This window comes from Elephas maximus, chromosome 24 (assembly GCF_024166365.1).
Source record: "Elephas maximus indicus isolate mEleMax1 chromosome 24, mEleMax1 primary haplotype, whole genome shotgun sequence".
NCBI lineage: Eukaryota > Metazoa > Chordata > Mammalia > Proboscidea > Elephantidae > Elephas > Elephas maximus.
Window position 1 is genome coordinate 43,447,884 of NC_064842.1, and position 18,615 is coordinate 43,466,498.

Genomic DNA, 18,615 nt, shown 5'->3' on the forward strand with positions numbered 1-18,615 from the left:
CCTTCTTACTTATAGTGCTATTGCAATCAGACAGATATAGAAAATAACCAGTTAGGTCTTCCCTTACTATTACGTGGTAATGGCAACCTCTTCTTGTGCCATTTAATAGCTATTTTCAGAATGGGTTACATATGCGATGGACTTTGTCCTTAGACCAGAAAATTCATAAAGCCTTCAAATATTTACCATATTAGTTAGGTTGATAAGGGTCCCTTCAAATTAAACCACTTTAACACATTTTTCTCATTCTTTCAAGGAAGCATTGACAAAAGAAATGCCCCAAATTTATATACTTTTTGCATACTAATTATATTGGAAAAGTTATTTAATCATGATTTATAAAGACACTGGTTCCTAAAAACATATTTTCACCTCTTCAAACCTGCTTAACTCTAAACAAATTTGACTGAAAATTTCTGATATTTTAAATGACCATAACAAAAAATGTCCAACCCTGATCAATCCCTGCAAAATCAGTGGCCACATCAAAAAAAATCTATAGAATCCTTTTGCTAACAAGCTCTACAGAGCCTGAGCTACATTCTCAACCATTAAGGTAAATCTAAAATCTATAAAAACAATTAATCCAAAGGAAACATCATCAGTGTATTGATAAATGAAAGACTAAAACCCAGTGCCGTTGAGTCGATTCCGACTCATAGCGACCCTACAGGACAGAGTAGAACTGCCCCATAGAGTTTCCAAGGAGTGCCTGGCAGATTCGAACTTTTGACCCTTTGGTTAGCAGCTGTAGCACTTAACCACTACGCCACCAGGGTTTCCAATGAAAGACTACAGCTTCTAATTTTATCAATGAAGCACATTTTTAAAAACACTAAATGGAAAAGGGATTTAATTAAAACGGACATTGCAATAATTTCGCAAACATCTCAGGAGTCAGTATAGTAACTAAGTTACTAACTATGTGGCCTTGTGCAAGTAACCCAACCTCTGTGAGTCTCAGTTTCTTCACCTGTAAAACAGGGATATTAATAGCTTCTACATCTCACAGAGTCATCCTGAAGATTAAGTAATCTATATAACATACTTGTATAATTACTAGCATATAAAAAGTGGAAACCCTGGTGGCACAGCGGCTAAGAGCTATGGCTGCTAACCAGAAGCTCTGCCGTTTGAATCTCCCAGGCGCTCCTCGGAAACTCTATGGGGGGAGTTCTACTCTGGCCTACAGGGTCACTATGAGTCAGAATCAACTCAACGGCAACAGGTTTTTTTTTTTTTTAAAGGGGTTTATATAAAAAGTGGCCAATAAATGTTAATTGTCATTATCATTATATTAAGAATTTAGCATAATATATTTTAAGATGGGGTAATTTCTCATACTCTTACATAATACTGCCAATCAATTCATCTAACAAATATTAATCAGATCTTTCAGGAAATAATAATAAGCCAATGCGATTGTAGCAGAGTGAATGAGGGGTGGGGAGACTGGCATTATATGAGATAGTGAGGGGCCCTGTAAGACATGTTAAGGATTTTTAAATTTTACCCTAACTGTTATGGAAAATCATTAAAGGGCTTTAAAGTAGGGGAGTGACAAGATGAGACTTGAGTTATACATCTGGGGAGGACACTGTGAAGGAAGTGAGAAATTCAGTTCTAAAACCACTGTAGTGCCCAGGCCAAGAAATGATGGTGGTTCTGAGTAGTGATAGTAATACAAAAGGCATGATTATGATGATAATGAAAAGTGGAGGCATTTGAATTACTTTGGAACATGAAGACAGAATTTCTGATATATTAGGGGACGAGGGATAGAGGGTAGACCTTTATGACATATAGATCTAAGAGCGACATTTGTTACATAAAATACTGTAAAAGATACCTGATAAAAAAAAAGATACATAAAATTTAAAACTAGGTAAAATTTTAAAAATAAAACAATGTAATTAATATATATATATTTCTGTCACAAAGAGTTCAAACGTCGATGAATATCAAGCATTTATTAATATATACAATATAATCAACAAAGTCCTCATAAATTGAAAGACAAGGCAATGAAACCAAAATTGCTTGCTTTCAGTGCTGAAATAGTTGATAATCATGAAATGACGAGTAAGAAGATGGCTGTCTATTATGCAATGCTAATGTCTTTGCTGATACTTCTAAAATATCTTTCTTTTCTCTAAATGCATCTGTAAAACATTTTAACAGAGGGGATCATTTATTTATATTATTTGTAGTACATATACTGGCTTTATTATTGTTATAAATATTGTATATCCACAGCTATATGCATCTTTATATGTGCACATGAATATACACACACCAAACTATTTTATAAACAAGTCTAAGAGCCTAGCATTGCACAGGTACTGAGAGAAGGGAAAATTTAGAAGAAGGCGTAGATGAGAAAAAGAGAATGAAGCGAGGAGAAGAAGAGAGGGAAAATAAAGGAAAAAAGAAGGTGAGAGGAAGATGATGGTTTTAGTTGATGACTGGCCCCTTGTTTAGAAAGAGCTGTTCATCTGCAAACAGGTGGATCTGCCTATATGCTTGGTTGGCATCATGACACTAAGCACATAGGAGCTAAATGAAGCACATTAGAAAAGGGTGAATATGGGAGCCAGGAGACTCTTGCAACAGTTACTGTTTATGTCAAGACCTGCTTGTCCCAAGGGACCCATTTTCACATAATCTATAATTATCTCTTTGCTTTAATCGCCTTGTCATTCCTGAGGCTCTCATGGGCACTGGAAGAGGAAAAGCTCATTAACTAAACCTTTTCTCCTCTCTCCAGCCACCCATGGCTTTTAATTGCTTGGTGCGTTATTATCTAGGAGTGCAACTGGGATCATTTTCATAAGAAAGGGAGGTAGAGAGCAGGAAGGGAGCCATGAGTCCCTGAGGTATGCATCACAGACAAACCTTTGCTTCCTCAATTATTTATACCAGCTGAGGTTTTACAGGCTGAATAAATCCATAACTCAAGTTCATTCTGAGCAGTCACATTCTCCAGGGGGATTTGCCCACTTGCCTATACACACTTGTGTACTACTCAAAGAATAACCAGAAATGAAACAAGACATATGTCATCCAATTCATCACCTATCAACAAAGTGTTAACACAATGTTGATCACAGGCAACACAGTAAAATAGGGAAAGATTATACTACTATCATCTAAATAGACATAGAAGCAGGTTAATCTTTTTGGTGCTAAGGACAGTGATGTCAATGGGACAGTGGTTTCCCAAAGACTTTGCCTATTCCAAGTATAAAAATCCAAATCCTTAAGTTCTAAAACATAAACTGTGTGTACCACTTTCTCTTGAAGCTTCAGTCTTAAAAAGATTTGTTAAAAACAGGTTCCTATCTAACGCTGTTAAGTTTTAAATAACTAATTGGTATTTTATAACACCTTACTTTTTAAATCACTTAAAAACATTTGTTGCAGCTTTTTCTCCAATCACATCTCCTTCAGGAAAACTTCAGAGTGCAATTTATGTGAGTAAAAGGCTTTTATGCTACTGTCATTCCAGTTTATATTCTCATCAAGAATGTAAAATTAAAGCATAAAACAATCACTTCCATTCTAGCTTTTTTTTACATGTTTTCTTCCACTTTATAATCAGGACTAAAGAGCAGCCAATGACGAGATATTTTAAAAATATTTTCAAAATCCATTATTGTTTAATAATTGAAACTTTATAAGCCAATGTTGAAAGCATCTCTTTAAAATTCTACAGGCTTTTGTGCCTGACCACAAGCAGTGACCTCTGGTATTTTCTGCCAAAACAGTTCATTTGTCTCACAGAACAACTAATCAATTCCAGAGCCCATCAATCATTTTAGTTGTATACTAGTCTGGTCTTGCTTAGAGAAGGTCCAGATGGCTGCCTGTGTAAGTGGGATTAATAAAATTCTGATAGATTACATGGTATCAAACTATAAAACGTAACAGGGATGATCAAATTTTATTGCAGGGTGTGGGTGGATACTGTACACTCTTCACTTATTGTATTTTTAATTCTTGTCCTAATTTCTCTATTTCTATGCCAACTTTTAGATCAAAACCTTCAAAGTATACAAGCCACCAAAAGTAATTTCTTGTCAACTGTGCCAATATATGCAGTGCAAAATCAATTCACTCTTTATAAAGCCCTATGCCTGTTACCAGCACTTTTTCTGCCCAACTGCAGTATAAACCTCTGAAGCACAACTGATCTCAAAACTAGAGTTAACTGCCTATGAGTTGCAAGATTTGTTACTCTCTTGTTTCTACGGCTCTAAACACAGATCAAAGAGCATTGGTTCTCCCTTTTGTCTTGCAAAAGCAAACAACTTGTACCCAATTCTATAATCAGACTAACAAGTAATTCTAGCTTCTAACATCAGTCCTTTGCTCTGGGTATCCTCTGTGGGAAGTCCCAAGGCTGAGTAGAAATACTAATAAAAGCTAAATTACACAGTAACTTATTTTGGGCCAGATGCTGTTCTAGGGTAAGGGTGTGTGTGCATGCGTGTGTGTATTCATACAGTCCACATAAAGGCCAGATGAGACAGTTACTACAATTATCCCCATTTTACAGATGAAAAGGTCACAGAGGTAATACACGGTGGACCAAACATCTGAATACTGGCAGTTTGGCTCCATACTTTGTATACTTAATTAGCCTCACACTATATGACCTCTATTACACTACAGAATAGTTAATTAGCTTCTGAATGAGAAACCCGTGTCAGGGCTCTGGGATACTAACAGGAATCAACACCTACGAAATTAGATTGTCACTTTCTGTGACAGAGTGGAAACAAAGGTCAGAACTCAAACAGGAAGAGAGCAACCTCAGAACCGGCCTCAGTGGTCCTCAGCTCAAGAACATTTACAATCAAACTAGGATGGGCCTTTAACTTATCACTTGCAATACACATTAGTCAGGAAAGCTGCCACAGCAATGGAGTCCCAGTCTAATTTTTTTTAAATTTATATATAAAAGAATCCAAAACAGACCTTCAAAATACATATATAAAAACACAATGGTTCCACAGAAGAAAATTTTTTCGTTTCATCCAAATTTACCGTTTGATATTTCGAAAATCTCTATAACCTACTGTGGCTTTCACCTCAGCTGAAAACAGTCCTGCTAAGAAATTGGAATTATTCTCAATTAAACCACAAGTTTCTCTTGGAAAAATAAAACACTAAATACTATATTTCATCAAAGTATAGGCAAATTTTGATTACATGAACTTCAAGAAATAGCTTGTTTTTGCTGCTGCAACTGAATTCTGATATTTAAGAAACTATACAGACTACAGCTACATCTGGTCCTTCACTGGAATGCTCCAACATTTCAATATGTAAAATTTTTTTTATCATGATCTAGTTTGTTATAATGAAATTATGTTATAAAATGAATTCTCCCAATATAACAATACGGCTAGTTGCTGTGATTTCTGATTCACTGGAGTAGTAACAGAATTACTGTGTTCCTAATAGTTAAAAGCCTTTTTCAGTGACTCTTTCACATTCCTGTTTCTTACTGTTTCATATCTTAACAATATTTCCAGAATACAAAACTATAGATCATAAGAATAAAACCCATTGCTGTCGAGTTGATTTTGACTCATAGTGACTCTACAGGCCAGAGCAGAACTACCCCATGGGGTTTCTAAGGCTGTCATCTTTGCAGAAGCCTACTGCCACATCTTTGTCCTGTGGAGTGGTTGAAGGGCTGGAACCACTGATGTTTCAGTTAACAGTTCAGCACTTAACTGCTGTGCCACCAGGGCTCCTTATCATAAAAATATGAAGACTAATATTTGGATGTTTTAATGAAATAAGGCCAAGATTAACCAATTTTGCCCATAAGCAAAAGTTTATATTTTACCCAATTAACCAATAGTATTTTTAAACCTACTTACATGTAGATGCCAAAAGTACTAAGAACATACCATTTAAAAGTGAAAAAGCTGAGCAGCACAGCTATCTATAATATTTTGTCTCATCATACGTGCACAATAAATCTGTGTTGAACTGAATTAAAATATCTACTTTATGAACTTAAACTACACTATTCTTCGTTATTGTTTCCCATGAACAAAATTCTAAATATTGATTTAAATCTAAGGATGACTTCTTTAAGAACTAAGTAGAGAATGAGGGAAGAAGGTTAACCCTTCCAATACAGTTAGCGCTGCTGTAATCAGTCATGTCACCATACACTTCAAAAGAAGCTGTACGTAGGCTAATTGCCTCCATGAACAGCGGCCTCCTTTGCCATGAGACCAGAGCTGGATGGTGTCTGGCTACCATTACTGAACATTTTGATCAAGGATTCCATAGAAGAGTCTTGATCAAAAGGGGGAAAATGCAGAACAGAATTCAAGTTCTCATGGACTTCAGACTTACAGGAGTCATGAAGGTTGCATAAGCCCCTGAAACTATTGCCCCGAGACAATCTTTAAACCTTAAACCAAAAATATCCCCGGATGTCTTCTTAAAACCAAATAATAGTTCAGCTTACCTAGTAAAAAAGATCTGCCTTAAGCATTATGCTTTTATAAGAGCTATCTATATGGATCAAATTAATAATGGCAATGCAATAAGATTAGATAGAAACCTTAGGGGGCAGTGAATTTATGTCAATGGGGGAGAACAACTCAGAAAAGGAGGGTGAGAATGGTTGCACAACTCGAAGAATATAATTAATGTCACTAAAAGGTACATATAGGAACTGCTGAATTGGTGTGTTTTGCTATATATATTCCAACAACAAAATAAATTAAAAAATATTAAAAAGTGGCCATTATTATTTTTTTTTTTATATACATATTAACAACGGATTTACATTAAACCCATTATGGTGGGTTAAGCTGCTGCACCAAACCTGAAACATCCTACCTTCAGACTTGTTTAATAAAACAATAAAATGTCTTTATTCTTGGGGCGGGCGGCGGGGGGTGGGGGGGGGAATGTAGGCAGCATGTCATTTTGAAAAACAATAGAGTCCAGGAGTCCTTAAGTAAATCAGCACACAAAATAAAGATCACTATTACTTATGTAGACAAGTGATTGATATTGTTAGAAAGTTAAGCTTATTGATTTTTTTTTAAACAAATTCAAGAAATGATCACAATTTATTTATTCAATTAAAAAAAAATTTTTTTTTAAGGAAAATAGTCAATATATTTTTTTAATTGCTTAGGAAAAGAAGTGAGGGTGGGCAACTCATAGGAAAACCAAACCGGTTTCTCTCTGCCTTATGATAGGACCACTGGGCTAATTTGACATTAGCGATAGTCACTAAACCATAATAGCACCTTGAGGGAAGCAGCATGGATATCTCCTAAGCTCTGGGTACTTCGTCAGACACTAAGAATACAGAGATGGATAAAACACGGTTTTTGCCCTTGAAAAACTAAAAGTTTAGTGGAGAAAATAAGGTTTTTAAAAAATTACAATTCAATGTGGTATAATGTGATAAATGCTATTACAAAGGTAAGAACAAAGGACTATGGGAAAACAGAGAAGGAATGATTAACCTGGCCTCCTACCACCTAGTAAAGTAACTCTAAAGGTTTGCTGGCTTAATTTGACTATTTAATAAACTTTGACTAGTAGGGTTAAGGTTCAGCGATGCCATTTTTTAAAACACTCTAAAGGACAGAATATAAAAATTAAGAACCTCAGAATACTTTCTCAATATATAAGAGCTGAGGGAAAGAAGGGTTAAACTCTGAAAATGTTTTTCAAACCGTGCTTCCTCAAAAATATTACTATTATGGGCTTCTCAGAGTTTTCAAGGTCCACTAAAGGGTGAAAGTGGCATGTGTACTCCAGGCCAGCAGCAGTTTTTTTGTTTTAAATAATCTTTATTGTGCTTTAAGTGAAAGTTTACAAATCAAGTCAGTCTCTCACACAAAAACCCGTATACAGCTTGCTACACACTCCCAAATACTCTCCCCCTAATGAGACAGTCTCCTCTCTCCCTCCACTCTCTCTTTTTGTGTCCTTTTCGCCAGCTTCTAACCCCCTCCACCCTCTCATCTCCCCTCCAGGCAGGAGATGCCAACACAGTCTCAAGTGTCCGCCTGATCCAAGAAGCTCACTCCTCACCAGCATCCCTCTCCAACCCATTGTCCAGTCCAATCCATGTCTGAAGAGTTGACTTCAGGAATGGTTCCTGTCCTGAGGCAACAGAAGGTCTGGGGGCCATGACCGCCTGGGTCCTTCCAGTTTCAGTCAGACCATTAAGTCTGGTCTTATGAGAATTTGGGGTCTACATCCCACTGCTCTCCTGCTCCCTCAAGGGTGCTCTGTTGTGTTCCCTGTCAGGGCAGTCATCGGTTGTAGCCAGGCACCATCTAGTTCTTCTGGTCTCAGGATGATGTAGTCGCTGGCTCATGTGGCCCTTTCTGTCTCTTGGGCTCGTAATCACCTTGTGTCTTTGGTGTTCTTCATTCTCCTTTGATCCAGGTGGGTTGAGACCAATTGATGCATCTTAGATGGCTGCTTGCTAGCGTTTAAGACCCCAGATGCCACGCTTCAAAGTGGGATGCAGAATGTTAATATATTTTATTATGCCAATTGACTTAGATGTCCCCTGAAACCATGGTCCCCAGGCCCCTGCCCCTGCTACGCTGGCCTTCGAAGCATTCAGTTTATTCAGGAAACTTCTTTGCTTTTGGCTTAGTCCAAATGGTATCTTTACTCCTCCCAAATCTTTATCAGTCTTTCCCTACTCCATCCCAAATAAATGTTTAAGTAAAAATGGTGTGCTTGCTACGTAGACAGATTCAAGGCAGGTTCCTTAGTGTTAACTGACTGATCATTAACAATGACTATGAGCTATGACTGTAGAAACTATGAACATTCAAAGTTTTTGATTCATAGTAGGAGCAATAATGGTCTACTTAAGATGCTACCTGGGAGTTCATATCACTACTTCTTTATATAGTAGAAAATGTCAGCAAGCTCTTTTCTGCAAGAGCAAGGCATAAATTTTTGGTATAATTTCCTCTTAATTCTATAAAGATATATACTTTCCTTCAATAAATTTAGGTGAACCCAGTTTTCCACCTGAAAATGAGAGCACATTTATTTCATGTTAATAAGTAAGAAAAGTTCAGATAACTCAAAAAGAGTAAGAGCATCAGATTCTTTTTTCCTGTTTTTGTTTGTAAAGTCACAATCTTAGAAAAATGTATCATATGGCTCTTTAAAGCATCATAAGATCCTTTTTTCTGATTTACAAACAGTGCTGAAAGAAAAAGGGTATTCAAGAAATTTTATACATAGTATATACAATGGAAGAGCTTTGATAAACAATACAAAATGACTTAATTTGTAGCCAGAGTAAATAAAAAATGAAAAATAAAATCTTTAAAAGAAAAAATAGTCTTTTGAGAAAAAATTAGTAACAATAACAAAAATCTATTGCTTTAGATTGTTTGAGACACAAAATCCTACTCTGCCAACTACTTATGTGGGGAACAGTTACTACCTGGCACTAATTCAAATACTCATTGATTTTATAGATTATGTACCTAAAAAATTCTTTCCTGCCATTTATTATCCTACCAGAGATACTGCCAAATCAGTTTCATGTTAAAAAAAAAATACTTCACAAGTTGAATATTTCAGCATTAAAACACACACACACATATGTATATATCACAAGTTGGGGGCTGACTCTATGGCAGCTAACAACAACAAATTATCAACGACCAGAAGAGAAATTACCTGATGATTTCTTCATGATAAAGTGAACTAACAACTGGCCCACCAAACCCTGTATTTGCCTCTTTTCCTTTCTTCACTGGTGTCTGTGGGAAAAATAAAAGAAGGGTTAGAGAAAAACATGTGGTTTAAAGTAGTGTCAATTTAAACCAGTTACAAAAATATTACTCTGCTAAGGAATACTGAGGCTTTTAAGGAGCCCAGGTGGCATAGCAGTTAAGCACTCAGCTGCTAACCAAAAGGTTGGAGGTTGGGGTCACTACAAGTTAGAATAGAGTCAACAGCACCTAACAACTGAGGATTTTACCCCCAACAATTTCTCCAAGGCCCTACTAACAATTTTAAGATGGTATCGGAAAGCTAGTAATACTTTCAGGTCATCATCTTAGTGGAATAATTACCAACTGGTAATGTAAGGTCATTCCAGTACTGCCTTCTGCAGTCACGTAAAGGAATTCCCATAGGTGACTGTAAAATGTTATCTATGTTCAATGTGGAAAATGTAGATGCTGGATTTGAATAATGAAAACGAAATATGAAGTACAAATACCATGCATAAATTTGATCAGAAAAATCGTATCTAGAGTAACAAAATTAAAGTTCTTAAATAAGAAATAAACAAAACTGCAGTAAAACTTAAAATGAAACCACAGATAAAAATGAAGAAAATATTTTTCGATAAAAAGGAAGGGGTGGGGGGGGAGAAAAAGAAAAACAGAGAGAGGTGTATGCTCAAAAAAGAAAAAGGAGGTAAACTGTAAAGAAAACATTCCAAAATAAAAGATCCAACAGGCCTTGCCCCATGTTCTCAAAAAGCAAAAGAGTAGGATTAATATAGAAATAAAATTCTTCCAAAACGCATAACGTGGAAGCAGTGAACTTAGATTATTATTACTGTCTGAAAGGATCAAACTGCAACCTCTGCAAAAGCTCACACCTCCTGCAACGTTGGCAGTTTTTAGACCAGGACACCCTGCAAAAGTAAAAATTCCGACTCAGCATAAAATACTGTTTTAGAATAAAAATTAAATTATTTTGTTTAATTTTACTGTAGAAAGACTAATTTCACTTCAAAAAGTGTAGGCAATCTTCACGTGTTGTTTCTGTACTTTAAAGAAGCAGTTATGTTTTATTGTTATTTCAAAAAAAAATTGCGTTCTTTTATAGCAAAGTAAATCTGTTGCTGTTACTAAGTGCCATCCAGTCTATCTCCGACTCGTATCGACCCCCTGTGACAGTGCAGACAGTTTCCCAGGTTGTAATTTTTATGGAAGCAGATCACCAGGTCTTTCTCCTGCAGAGCCTCTGGATGGGTGCAAACGACCAACCTTTTGGTTAGCAGTCGAGTGTTTAACCATTGTGCCACCAGGGCTCCTCAAATTAAATCTATAAGCAGTATACATATATAAAAAATAATAATACATTATGACCAAGCAGAATTTATCTGAAGAATGCAAAGCTGATTTCAAATTCAAGAAATCAATCAATAAGAAAAAGTCTTTATTTATTACGAATTTCCCTCTGTTAGCTGTTGTCGAGTCGATTCCAACTCATGATGATCCCATGTGTTACAGAGCACAACTGCTCCACATGGTTTTCTTGGTTGTAATCGTAACAGAAGTAGATTGCCAGACCTTTTTCTTCTGTGGCATTGCTGGGCAGGTTCAAACTGCCAACCTTTTCGGTTAGCAGTTGAACACAAACCATTCACACCACCTAGGTACACTCTGAAAGTTTTGCAATGTGTTTTCATTTGTGTTCACTTCAAAATACTTCCTAATTTCTCTTGAAATATCTTCTTTGAGAATTTTCAGTCTCTGTTAGTGATTTCTAGTTTGATCATGTTGTAGCCACAAAAAATATTTTTGTGATTTCAATGCTTTTAAATGAGACATTTTGTGATCCAGAACATGGTCTCTCTTGGTCCACGTTCCCTGGGCACTTGAAAAGAATGTGTATTCTGGTGTGGTTGGGTACAGTCCTTTATAGACATAAACTAGATCAAGTTGCTTGATTGTAATGCTCAAGTCTCCTATCTTCTATTTTTCTATTCACTTGTTCTATCAATTACTAAGAAATAATGACAGCTCCAACTATAATTGTAGACTTGTCTGTTTTTCCTTAAGTTCAATCAGGTTTTGTTTCATGCACTTTGGTGCATACACATTTAGGATTATTATATCCTCCAGATGAACTGACTCCTTTACCATGAAATATTCTTGTTTATCCTTGTTCCGAAATCTGCCTAGTCTGATATTAATATAACCACTGTAGTTCTTTTTACAAAATAAACTTTACTTTTTTTAATCAATATTTTTAAAAGCCAGTTTGGGTTTACAAAAAATTGAGCAGATAGTACAGAGTTCCCATACAGTCCTGCTCCCTGCACATAGTTTCCCCTATTGTTAACATCTTGCAATGGTGTGGTATATTTAGTACAAGCGATAAGCCAATACTTATACAGTATTGTTAAAGTCCACAGTTTACATTAAGATTCACTCTTTGTGTTGTACAGTTCAATGGGTTTTGACAAATGCATGTCTTGTATCTACCATTGCAAAATCATAAAGAATAATTTCACTACCCTAAGAATCCCCACTACAGTGGTATACCACCAGGGCGCCTTTGAACAGGTTTTGTAGGGACGATATTGCATAAGTTTACTACCTATACTTTCTTGACATCTGTAAGACCTAAATGATTATTTTTATCCTAATAGAGCTCCAAGACAATCCAATGAAAATAATATTGCCCATAAATTCTCTGGAGCATCTGCCTAAGAACCACTGCCCATGGTTATTCAATGTCTTCAGGCCTCACAGGATGAGGTAATGGTACAATGGATTTCTTCTCAGTGGTGGTACAATGGTTAAGTGCTTGGCTGCTAACCAAAAAGTCGGTGGTTCAAATCCAACAGCAGCTCCACGGGAGAAAAGACCTGGTGATCTGCTCCTGTAAAGATTACAGCCTAGAAACCCTATGAGGCAGTTCTACTCTGTCACACAGGGTCACTACGAGTCAAAACCAGCTTGATGGCACACAACAAAGAATCTCCAGTGCTCTAAATATTCAACCCTCTTTCCTTCCCCCAAAACCCTGGAAGCTGCTGAAATTTTTACTGAGTCTATTGCTTGCCTTTTCCAGAATGGCATATAGTTGAATCATATAGACTGGCTTCTTTCACTTAGCAATATGCATTTAAAGTTCCTCCAAGTCTTTGTCAACTGTGTATCTTCTTTGGTCTATTCAGGTCCTTTGGGCATTGGTAATTGGGTTGTTTTCTCATTGTTGGGTACGATTGCCTTTGCTCCTTTGCCAAAGGTCAGTTGACTATATTTGTGTGAGTCCATGACTGGGTTTTCTATTTTGTTCCATCGATCTACTTTTCTATTCTTTCACCAATACCCCGCTCTCTTGATTACTGTAGCTCTATACTAAGTCTTGAAATCAGGTACTGTCAGTCCTCCCAACTCTGTTCTTCAGGATTGTGTTGGCTATTCTAGGTCTTTTGCTTTTCCATATAAACTCTGGAATTGGTTTGTGAATATTCATAAAATAACTTGGTGGGATTTTGATTGGGACTGTGCTGAATCTAGAGACAAAGATGGGAAAAACTGACATCTTAACAATATTGAGTCTTCCTATCCATGAATATGGAGCCCTGGTGGCGCAATGGTTAAGAGTCCAGCTGCTAACCAAAAGGTCAGCAGTTCAAATCCACCAGCTACATCTTGGAGACCCTATGGGGCAGTTCTACTCTGTTCTATATGGTTGCTATGAGTCGGAATTGACTCTATGGCAACGGATATCCAGGAATATGCAATATTTCTTTGCTTATTTACATGTTCTTTGATTTTTTCATGAGTTTTATCGTTTTTCTCATATAGATGCTGTCCATATTTTGTTAATTTCATCTTTTGGGAACTAATATAAATGAGGCTGTACTTTCTATTTCAAATTTTAAGTGTTCATTGCTGGCATATTGGAAAGGAATTGACTTTATTTTCAGTTCCTTTATTATTAGGTATCATTAATATTAAACATGAATATAAAGATAAAATATTTCCTTTTATTATCTTGTGCAATCGCTAGGACTTCCAGTAGAATGTTGAGTAAGTGTGATGAGAGGGTACATCATTGCCTTTTTACTGATATAAGGGACAAAGCACCTAGTTTCTCACAAATCAGTATGATGTTAGCTGTAGGTTTTATTGAAGATGTTCTTTATCAAGCTAAGGAAGTTCCCCTCTGTTACTAGCTTGCTGAGAGTTTTTACTATGAATTGACTTTGGACTTTGTCAAATGCTACTGATATGATCATGCAATTTTTCTTCTTTAGCCTGTTGTGATGGGTTACATTAATTGATTTTAAAATTCTGAACTAACCCTGCATATCATGAATAAATCCTACTTGTTCATGGTATATAATTCTTTTTATGCACTGTTGTCAGATTCGATTTGTTAATATTTTTTAAAATAATATTGTGTTTTCAGTAAAGGCTTACGCAGCAGTTTAATGATAATTTCTATACAAGTTGTTCAGTGACATTGGTTACATTCTTTACAATGCATCAACTTTCTCATTTCTGCTCTGGTTATTCCACTTCCACTGATCTAGTTTCTCAGCCCCCTTACATTCTCATCTTTGTTTTAAAGTAATTGTTGACCGTCTGGTCTCAAATAGGTGAATTTTTAAAGGAGCACTTACAGGCGATATTTATTATTTTGTGAGCCAATCTGTTATTTAACTACAAGGGGACTTCAGGGGTCAGTTTTGGCTCAAGGTTTGAAGAGTATCTCAGGGCAATAGTCTCAGGAGTCCTCTAGTCTTAACCAGCCTAGTAGGTCTGGTTTTTGTTTTGTTTTTAGGAGCCTGAGGTTCTATTCCACACTTTTCTCCCATTCTATCAGGGTCCATCTGTTGTGGCTCTGATCAGAACAGCTGGTAGTGGTAGCTGGGCACATCTTAGTTATTCTGGTCTCAGGGTAGAAAAGGCTGTGGTTCTTGCAAACTATTTGTCCTGCTGACTAGTTTCTTCTTTGAGTCTTTGGTTTCCTTCTTTCACTTTTGCTCTGGATGAGTTGTGACCAATAGTTTTATCTTAGATGGCCACTCACAAGCTTTTAAGACCCCAGACACTACTCACCAAACTAGTATGTAGAACATAACTTTAAGAATGGTATTATGCCAATTGAGTGAAACGTCCCACAAGACTATGGTCTTAATCCTTCAAACCCAGAAATCCAATCCTGTGAGAAGTCTGGTTATGTCTAAGAAGTACCTGTAACTGTGCCCTCTATGTGTTTTATGGTATTTTTTTTTATGAATGTATGTGCATACAGTCACATAGATGCACATATATATATATATACACCTATATGTATACCCATATGCATACATACCCACATACATATATACCCCCACATATAGTTTTTTAGTTGTTTCAAAATTATAAGTGCCATAGCATTTACCAACAGGCCCTTTTTTCTTGCGTATTTTAGTTACATCATTTACCTTTGTCACGCTGTGTACACTTCACCTTCATTTGGTGTTAGCCAGTTAATTATTACTTTTTTATTGTGATTTAGGTGAAAGTTCACATAGCAAATAAGTTTCTCATTCAAGAGTTAATACACAAATTGTTTTGTGACACTGGTTGGCAACCCCATGATGCCTCAACACTCTCCCCTTCTCTACCCCGCATTTCCTGTTTCCATTCATCCAGTTTTCCTTTTCCTTGCTGCCTTCTTGTCTTTCCTTTTGGGCTGGTGTGTCCATTTAGTCTCATATACATGATTGAACTATGAAGCACATTCCTCATGTGTGTTATTGTTGGCCCTATAAACCTGTCTAATCTTTGGCTGAAGAGTGAACCTCAGAAGTGACTTCAGTACTGAGTTAAAAGGGCCTCTGGGGAGCCATAATCTCAGGGTTTCTCCAGTCCGTCAGACCAGAAGCCTGGTGTGTGTGTGTGTGTGTGTGTGTGTGTGTGTGTGTGTGTGTGTGTGTGTGTGTGTGTGTGTGTGTGTGTGTGTGTGTGTGTGTGTGTGTGTGTGTGTGTGTGTGTGTGTGTGTGTGTGTGTGTGTGTGTGTGTGTGTGTGTGTGTGTGTGTGTGTGTGTGTGTGTGTGTGTGTGTGTGTGTGTGTGTGTGTGTGTGTGTGTGAATTTGGATTTTGTTCTACATTTTCTTCCCACTCTGTATGGGACCGTCTATTGTGATCCCTGCCCCAGTTAGTTAATATTTTGTTGATAACTTTTGTATCTAAGCTCATGAAAAATGTTAGTCTGTAGTTTTCCTTTTTTGTAATGTTTTTATCTGGCTTTGGTATTAGGATAATGCTGCCCTCATAGAACAAGTTAGGAAGTGTTCCTTCTGCTTCTACTTTCTGGAGGAAAATGCAGAGAACTGGTATTGTTTCTTCCTTAAATGTTTAGTAAAACCATCTGGGGCTGGTGTTTTTTTTGGAAAGTATTAATTATTGACTAAATTACTTTAATAGATATAAGCCTATTCAGATTATCTATTTCTTTTTGCATAAGTTTTGGTATTTTGTGTCTTTGAAGGAATTGGTCCTTTTTTCTAAGTTATCAAATTTGTAGAGCTCTTTGTAATATTCTGTTATTATCCTTTTAATGTCCATGGAGCCAGTAGTGATTGTCCCTCTTTCATTTCTGATATTAGTAATTTGTGTCTTCTCTCTCATTTTTTCCTCGGTTAGCCTTGCCAAAGGTTTATCAATTTCACTGACCTTTTTTTAATAACCAGCTTCTCGTTTTATTGATTTTCTCTATTGCTTTCCTGTTTTCAATTCCACTGATTTCTGATCTAATGTTTTATTATTATTTTTCTTCTGATCACTTCAGATTTATATTGCTCTTCTTTTTCAAGTTTCCTAAGGTGGAAGGTAAAAGCTTACGTAATTGATTTTAGATCTTTCTTCTTTCCTAGCATATATATTCAATACTATAAATATCCCAGTAAGCATTGCTTTTGCTGCATCTCAAAAATTTTGATAATATTTTCATTTACATTTAGTTCAAAAATTTTTTTAATTTCTCTTGAGAATTCTTCTTTGACCATGTATTTTTTAAAAGTGTGTTGTTTAAGCCCCCACCAGACTGAGTCTAGCACAACTAGATGGTGCCTGGCTACCACCACAGACTGCTCTGACAGGGATCACAACAGAGGGTCCCAGGCAGAGCTGGAGGAAAACGTAGAACAAAATTCTAACTAAAAAGACTTACTGGTCTGACAGAGACTGGAGAACCCTGAGAGTATGGTCCCCAGATACTCTTTTAGCTCAGTAATGAAGTCACTCCTGAGGTTCACCCTTTAGCCAAAAGTTAGACAGGTCCATAAAATAAAATGAGACTAAATGGGCACACCAGTCCAGGGGCAAGGACAAGAAGGTAGGAGGGGACAGGAAAGCTGGTTATGTGGAACCTAAGGTCAAGAATTAGAGGGTGTTGACGTGTCATGGGGTTGGCAACCAATGTCACAAAATAATATCTGTATTAACTGTTTAATGAGAAGCTAGTTTGCTCTGCAAACCTTCATCTAAAGTATAATTAAAAAAAATAAAAGTGTGTTTTTTAATCTCCAAATATTTTGGGACTTTCCGTATATCTTTTTGTTATTGATTTCTAGTTTAATTCCACTATTGCCTGAGAGGAGCCCTGGTGGCAGAGTGGTTAAGAGCTTGGCTGCTAACCAAAAGGTCAGCTGTTCGAATCCACTGGCTACTCCTTGGAAACCCTATGAGGCAGGTTCTACTCTGTCCTATAGGGTCACTATGAGTCGGCGCAACAGCAATGAGTTTGATGGTCTGAGCACGCACTGCATGATACCTAGACTTTTAAATTTGCTAAGGTGTGTTTGTTATCTTGGTGAATTGCCACGGATATGGTCTATTCTTGGTGAATGTTACACATGGGCTTGAGAATGTGTATTCTGCTGTTGTCAGATGAAATATCTATGAATGCCAGTTTGATCTAGGTGATTGATGGTGCTGTTCATTTCAACCATATTCTTGCTGATTTCCTGACTAACGGATTTATCAGTGTTGAAGTCTCCAACTATCATAGTGGATTCGTCTATTTCTCCTTGCAGCTCTATCAGTTTTTGCCTCACATACTTTGATGCTCTGTAGTTCAGCGCATACCCATTAAGGACTGTTACTTCTTCTTGGAGAACTGACGCCTTTATCATTATGAAATGCCTCTCTTTATCTCTGATAGATATCCTTGCTCAGAAGTCTGCTTCATCTAAGATTAAAATAGCTACCCCAGTTTCTTTTGATTATTGTAAACATGATGTATCTTTCTCTTTAAATGTAACCTGTGTCTTTATTTCAAAGTAGCTTCTTGCAGACACCATATAGTAGAATCTTTTTTTAAATTTACTCTGACAATCTTTGTGTTTTAATCGATGTATTTAGAACATTCACATTTTAAAGTAATTATTGATATAGCTGGATGAATATCTACCATATTTGCAACTGTTTTCTATTTGTTGCACTTGCTGCTTCTTTTTTAAATCTCCCCCTCTTTTTCTTCCTTCTCTGGTTTTAACTGAGTATTTTATGATTCAATTTCTCTCTTCTCTTAGTCTTTCAATTATAAACTCATTACCTTTAAGTTGATTCTGACTGATGGTGATCCCATGTATTACAGAGTAGAATTGCTCCATAGGGTTTTCTTGGATATAATCTCTATGGAAGCAGATCACAAGGCCTTTCTTCTGAGGTGCCACTGGGTGGGTTTAAACTACCAACCTTTAGGTTAGTAGCTGAGCATAAACCATCTGCACTACCCAAGGACTTCTATCAGTTACACATCCTAAAAAAATTTTTTTTTTTAGTGGCTGCCCTAGACTTTGCAATATATATTTACAACTAATCAA

General features: G+C 36.6%; 1 protein-coding gene across 1 annotated transcript in view; it reads right to left on the reverse strand.

The window, feature by feature from the left end:
- Positions 1 to 18,615, reverse strand: part of ACBD6 (acyl-CoA binding domain containing 6) — a 290,459-nt gene that overhangs the window by 181,003 nt on the left and 90,841 nt on the right. Inside the window, exon 4 of the mRNA XM_049868483.1 lies at positions 9,715 to 9,797. Within this exon, the coding sequence (XP_049724440.1) occupies positions 9,715 to 9,797 (83 nt within the window). The remainder of the gene's footprint in view (positions 1 to 9,714; positions 9,798 to 18,615) is intronic.